This window comes from Pygocentrus nattereri, chromosome 12, assembly GCF_015220715.1.
Source record: "Pygocentrus nattereri isolate fPygNat1 chromosome 12, fPygNat1.pri, whole genome shotgun sequence".
NCBI lineage: Eukaryota > Metazoa > Chordata > Actinopteri > Characiformes > Serrasalmidae > Pygocentrus > Pygocentrus nattereri.
In genome coordinates, this window is record NC_051222.1 from 28,010,477 (window position 1) to 28,017,693 (window position 7,217).

The window sequence follows — 7,217 nt, forward strand, 5'->3', positions numbered from 1 at the left end:
AAACTTGAGCATGTTCTGTTACCACATATTTCCATGTTATAACATATTTCCAGTCAGAACACAGAAGACCAACCTGGTTTAATGTGACCAGGGTTTAATGTGTCCCAGAACATTTAGTAGTGATGGATCCAGCAAGATGAAGTAGATCTTACAAATAACGAATGTGTTATGAAGGCTCTTAATCCTTGAAAACTCTCTAATACATTTCCCACAACTACACAAACAGCTTCTAATACATGAGTAGTTAATAAATCAATATGACAAGCCAGTGGTTTAACTCCGTGTTACTGAGCTCTTTTGAGAGAACAACAATCAGAGCAGCAGTGGGCGCATTCGTGAATGATAAACGCGTGCTATGAGCATTTTGTAGAAAATATGATCTGCCTTGATACATCTCTCCAGATGTGACCAAGTTGCAGTGTCCACTAAAACAGGAAAATCATAATTTAGTGCTATGACAATTTTTTTGACATTGTGAGTTTATAAAGACCATCTGACAGACAATCAAACAACTGGGAAATGGTGGGTCAGATCTTCAATGAACAATGAGTTACCGATTTCAAGCAGTCAGTGTAATCCAAATTTTTAATGTCTTTAAATTAAAATACAGGAAACAGGAAGTAATTCAATGAAGAGTACAGTGTAACATTCAACACCCTCCTGACTCCTGACAATCTGGCAAAACTGGAGCCGAAACTTCAAAATACAGCACGTACATTAGTAAAAACACTGCTGATCTGCTTTCATATGGACAAAATAACAAATCAAAGCCTTTCTGGTGAGAAATCTTCTGACCCAGCTTCAATTTACTCAAAGCGAGGGCAACATTATTTTTTCCCTTTCCTTTTTTAAAGGGATTACAAACAAAAGCAGTAGACCACATTCAGCATGCGAAAAATGGGTCTGTGTGAAAAGTGGATTTTGTCACATGTCGATCGAGAAAGTGTACGTCCATAAGACGCAACAGCACTAAGGCACGCTGACGCTCACCAGTCGAAACCAGATGTTCTCAGATGTATCTGTCACAGTTTTATGATCAGTAGCACAATATGAATCAATGAATCATGGACTCGTGGATAAATGATGGATTATATTTTTATTTGTAATGAAGTTTTTGACTGAGCACATGAACTAGGACTTCAGAGAACGTTGTGATACAAGAAGCTGATATTGCATCTCACGTTAAGCGAAACAGCACTTTTTCAGCATTTGATGAATCCACTCTTTGCCTTCATTAGTGCCCATTATCTTACAGAGCTGTCTCTTATTTTTCCTCAGACTTTCCCCTTCCTTAAATCTTATATCTAATCCTCAGGAATAGTTTCTTTAGCCATTTTAGATCCATAGGAAATTTGTAAGGCAGGTAAAGTGAGCTAAGGTTGTTTCTTGTGTGTTTCTTTGAAGCAGAAGATAACAGCTGGTTGGTTTTAAGATTAGGAGGATGGAAGAGTTAAAGTGGCAGTAGAGTGCACTAAAGAATGGACAAATGAAATACTGATAGATTTGGTATTATACTTGAGTGTGTTGGTGGTTTTGTGTGATTTTCTCATAAAAATATGAATTTCCTGCTTTTTTCTGACTAGAAATGAATAACTTGTACTTTATGGCTGTTGTGAATGGAAATAAAGCCAACATGATTGTATGTTGCAATATTTCAAACAAAAAGATGACAAATTTGTCCAGTGTCAGTTGTGCAGGTTATTGTCCTGTAAGACAGCTGGTAGGATGTTTAATTGCATATGGCAAACACTCATAAATGTGGCACTAGCAGGCTTACTTCTCTCGTGGAGGTTCACTCCGGGCTCGTGAGGCTGGCATAGTGTCCGCTCCCTTGGCCCGGTCAGGAGGTCCAGTGGCAGGCGCCTGGGTGTCAGCAACAGCAAGGTTAGTGCCGGCAGGGGCCTGGGACCTGGAACGCAGCTTCCTGTCCCCGTCGGCCTCAGGGATGGTCACAGGAGCGCCCAGGCTCAGCGGCCTGCCCCTGGGCCCCGACGAGAACCATTCCCCAGACTTAGTGAGGATCTCCTGCTGCTTCCTGCACAGGTTGCATACCCACATCACCTGCCAAAGAGACAGAGGAAGGAGGCGCTGGAGAGAGATTCATACAGGTGGAATGTCCTCGGAGTATACTCTCAAAAAATAAAGGTTCCTAAATACTTCCTATACTGGTATAACCAATTATGTGGAACATTCTTTTCTTCGTTATGTGGAAGCTCTTTAAAAAGGTTTTTCAAACAATGTCTCATTTACAAAAGCAGAACTACCGATTAAAAGTTATTTTTTGTTATTTTCTGGTCTTTAAAGAACAATTTATTGAAAGATTTATTAGCTAACCAGCAGCAGTTCCTCAGGTTCTATAGGGAGCCAAATGTGGTTCTTCTAAGATCTTTAAATAACTCTCCATTGAAAGGTTCTATATGGAGTAAAAAATGGTTCTTCTACAGTCTTTAAAATACATCAACTGTAATGTAATGAAAGGTTCTATATGGAGTAAAAAATAGTTCTTCTACAGTCTTTAAAAAACATCAACTGTAATGTTTTGGGGGAGCCAGACGTGATTCTTCCATGGTCTTTAGAGCCCAAAAGTGGCCCTTACATGGTCTTCTAAGAACCAACCAATCCCTCAAAAGGTCTTTGAGGAAACAAAAGTTTGTTTGTGGTCTATGAGGAAACTTCCACTGAACGTTTTTCATGTGCTAAAAGTAATTCTTCAGTGGTCTTTAACGAACCATCAGCTGAAAGGTTCTTCAGGGTGTGAGAAGTGGTTCCATTCTTTAGGGAGCCAAAAGTGGTTCTTCATTGGCCTTTTAAAGAAGCATCAACTAAAATGTTCTCATTCTCATAAAAATAATCTATTGAAAGGTTATTTTGGGAGCTTTAGTGAGCCAAAGGTGGTTCTCCTACAGGCTTTAGAGAACCACCCACTAACAGGTTCTCTAAGGACCAAAAAGTGGTTCTTTTAAGGGCTTTAAAGAACCATCAACTCAAAGAATCTTTTAGAGAGCTAAAAGTGTATTTTTTCAGGGTCTTTAAGGAATCATCCACTAATAGGTTCTTGAGGAGCCCAAAAGTGGCTCTTATATGGTCTTCTAAAACCACCCATTTAAAAGGCCTTTGAGGAACCAAAATGGTATCTCTATGGTCTATGAGGAAACATCCATTGAAAGTTTTACACGAGCCAAAGGTGATAATCAACTGAAAGATTCTTTAGGGTGTAAGAAGAGGTTCTAAAGTGCTTCTTCAAGGCCTTTTAAAGAAGAATCAAAGAAAAGGTTCTCATTCTATAGTCTATAAAAAATAATCTATTAAAAGGTATAGGGAGGCAAAAGGGGTTCTTCTAAGGGCTTTAAAAAACAATCCATTGAACATTTCTAGGGAGCCTAAGTGATTCTTCCAAAGTGGCATCATTCCAAAATCACGCAGAAACACGATCAGACAAGTGTCAGACTTCAAAGTTGCATGCAAAATACAACGACTACAATCAACATGGTCTTACACTCTCTCACCCAGATACACAGACAAATTCTCTCATTCATACACAACAGTGACCTTAAGTCATATGCAGGTTCCAGCAATAGCATTCATCAACCTGTTATTCATTTCCTCTCTTCTCCTTCTTCCTCTCTCCTTGTCTGGTTTTAAGCTCTGATAGAGCTCTCTGATGGTTCATTTATGAGATGGACGAATGAGGCTTCCTAAAAATACCTTGGCCTAGACGACGTTTCTCTTCTTCCGCTCTCTCTCTTTCTCAGTCTCTCTCTTCCTGTTGCGGATTCACTGTGGAGTCCAGCCAAGCTTGATCAGACACTATTAGCGCAGATGCTAAATCAAACAAACAGCTCCAGCCTCCTCAACACGTTTGTGACTTTAAAAGCACAGAAGCCCAATCTATCAATCCCACTACTGAACTCCTAAAGCACAGAGGTCCAATCTATTGATCCCTCTTTAGACTTGTACAAGCACCCAAGATTGTCAGTAAATCCACTCCTGTTGCAGGACATAAAGGCTGTTGGTCTGAGTCCAAGCACAGAACACGATCTAGCAGTTTAGTAACAAGCACGTCCTCTTGTTCCTTTTCAATGTCTTTTTGCAAGGAAAGATTAGTTTAGATGCTGAAATCATATAGACTAACATTCGAAAGTTTGGAATCACTCATTGTATGAACATTTGCTGTTATTTTATTCAGTAATAATGCAGTGATTGCACTGTAAGCTAAAAAATGAAGGTATTTTAATGTTGACATTTGACTAATACATCAAACTAGTATCCATCCATCCATCCATCCATCCATCCATCCATCCATCCATCCATTTTCTAAGCCGCTTCTCCATCAGGGTCATGGGGGGGGTACTGGAGCCTATCCCAGCAGTCCTTGGGCGGAAGGCAGGATACACCCTGGACAGGTATAAAACTAGTATTTCACAGTGTATTTATTCTATTCAGAAAGTTCTGGAGATACTGGGCTATCAAACAGTCAAGGTTTGAACACTCCCATCAAGTTACATGTTTTTACATGATTTCCTAAGTGAATCCTCTACAGTGAACTAATTTGAATATTGCATTTTTTCAGCAAATTTAGTGCACAATTTCTACTTATTTTCTGAGTTTAGCATTTTAAAATTTGAAAAAATCTAATACAAAATATAAAATGGGCCAAACTTTTGCACAGGCCACATTTAAGGTTTTATTCTGGCACCCAATATATTACATTCGGCAAATAAGCAGTAATTGTCTATTAAAATGTACAGAAATGTGTTCCTATAGAGGATGTTTTCACTTCATTCCAGTAAACAAAATGTCATTTGACCTGGGGTGCCAAATTTTTTTAGCACAGCTGTATCTGAATTATTTTTAATTGTACTGTATTTTTTTAACCCATAAAAATAATGTCTATTTTTTCCCCATAATGCAAATCCAGGGAGATCTTGTCCCACAATTTACATTTTATAAATGTTTATGTATTGGTATCAGCAGATATGTATGACACACATAGAATAACACCAATTCCCCCATCAGCGCTACCAGCAAGTAGTTAATAAATGACACATTTATTTACAGTAATTTCACATTGAGATTTGATCACCAATGTTCAAATGCAAGGCATTCTGGGCGTTAATTTTACTAGATCTATATCTTTAACAGTCAATAAGGAATCCTACAGCTCTGCTCATCACTCGTGAGACTGGATCTAAAATTTCTTCATTTTTTACAGCCTCCTACATATTAGTTGAAACCTATAGAGACGGATCATAACAAAATTGTTTCGTACATGTTTAGTCAACAAATTAAATTTTATTATACAAAAGTGATTCCATACTTTAAAATAGTTATTCCAAACTTTTAAATGCTATTGCATTACAAAAATTGGTACCTTGTAAGTGAAATTATCTTAAATCTAGTCAAAATATCTAATATTTCCCATTTTGAGATGGTCTTGCAGTTATTATGAGATTATTTACCTTATTTCTAGACAATATTTACTTATTTTAGGTAATTTTATGAAGTAAAATGATCTCACTATACTGGCAGATCACTCCTTTAAACAAGCTAAATTGTCAGTATAGTGGGTATAATCTGTCAGTATAGTGGGACCATTTTACTTGATAAAATTAGATAAAATAAGTAGATTATGTCTATAAATAAAGACATTAGGCTTGATTTAAGATTACAACAATCTCAAAAGAGGAGATATCAAATTTTTTGACTATATTTAAAATTATTTTGACAAGCTCCCATTTTTGCAGTGTGTAGTTATTAACCTACGTACATTATTTGGTACCTACATCAGTAACAACAATCACTGCCTGAGCAGACAGTGTCATCACAATCGCCCATAGTGCCTAATGCTGATCAAATGCAGACAGATTACGAAAGCCGGCACCAATATCTGCTGCAAAAACCAGGCCGTGTTTCTCTGAGAAAAAAAAAAGAGTTCTATCACCAAACAAAACTTGACTAGAAAACAAGCCCTAGGCAGAGCACATCTGCTTCTGACAAGGAATGTGACAGGATTCGTTAAGGCTCGTATTAGCATATGGTCCATCTGAAAAACACCTGCAGTGTGACGGGGCTAACAATCAGGCTAGGTGACTGCTGGATCTCTACAAACCGTACTCACATGGAGGCATCCTAGTGGAGAACTGTCCCCTCTTACAGGGTCAAAGGGGCATCGTGTGGCATTGTAGAAGTCCAAAAAACTTCAAAAAACAAGTAAATATCCAACAGACCGTCCCTAGATGAGGGAAAGCGATGGAGCTTGTTCTAGGACAGAATGGGAGTTGCCGAGAGAGAGAGAGATAGAGAGAGCATCATGCCCTGATTGGATCCAGTTGGCCTTGTTCCAGCGTAATCTGAGGTAAATCTGATGTCCAGAGGCCCACAGCTGTCAGGCACCCAGAGAAACCCTCCCAGGAAGGATTAGCGATCTGCGCTAATCCCACCGCCTAGTGCTACCGCTAGCCCCTCGCCATTATTCAAACCGCCAGGCATGACAATGCAGCCCCCTGGCCTGCCCGTATGGATGCACTGAGTCATGGAGGCGTTGAGACCAAGCATTAAATTGTGGACAAAACTGGAGTGGGATCAAGTTTTTTTTCCTCAAAGGCAGATATTAGCCTGAAATGCTCACCTGTAGGAGTGGGACCTGGAATGAGTTTTAAGCTGAGACAACTAAAACCACATGATTTTGATACGAGAATAAAAGACTTGATGGTGAACAGATAGATTACTCTACAATAGCTGTGTGCAGTAAAATAATCCAGACTTTAATCCTTGAATAAGATCGAATTCGAGCCGCTTGGGAGACGGTTCTTTTTTCTTTTTTTTGCACTTTCTCAAAGGCCTATCGCTCAATAAGCCAGAATACATCATTCTGCCTCCCATCTTTCTACAGCTCACTGCTGTCTGCTGGGTTCTAAACTAGTAGAACAAAGATAAAAAAAAAAATCAAAAAAAAATCAAAATGTAGGACACCAAAACTTGAATATCGTGACAGAGAGAGAGAGAGAGAGAGAGAGAGAGAGAGAGAGAGAGAAAAGGGAGGGAGAGAGATTAAAGCCCAACCCAGGCATAAACTGCAGCCTCTGCTCGTTCCTCGATAGAGGGACTGTTGAACCTACTATAGCAGAAGACGAGCGTAGGAGGGAAGAGCTTATTGTTACACTGCCCTCCTTACATAAAATCCTAACATAAGACAAGAGGCGTGAGCTGTAGGTGCA

The 7,217-nt window shown here is 39.1% G+C and overlaps 1 protein-coding gene across 20 annotated transcripts in view; it reads right to left on the reverse strand.

The window, feature by feature from the left end:
• Nucleotides 1-7,217, reverse strand: part of rims1b (regulating synaptic membrane exocytosis 1b) — a 105,340-nt gene that overhangs the window by 53,321 nt on the left and 44,802 nt on the right. For all 20 annotated transcript variants that reach the window (XM_037543711.1, XM_037543700.1, XM_037543699.1 and 17 more), the window contains one exon: nt 1,778-2,061. In XM_037543711.1, coding sequence (XP_037399608.1) covers nt 1,778-2,061 — 284 coding nt within the window. The remainder of the gene's footprint in view (nt 1-1,777; nt 2,062-7,217) is intronic.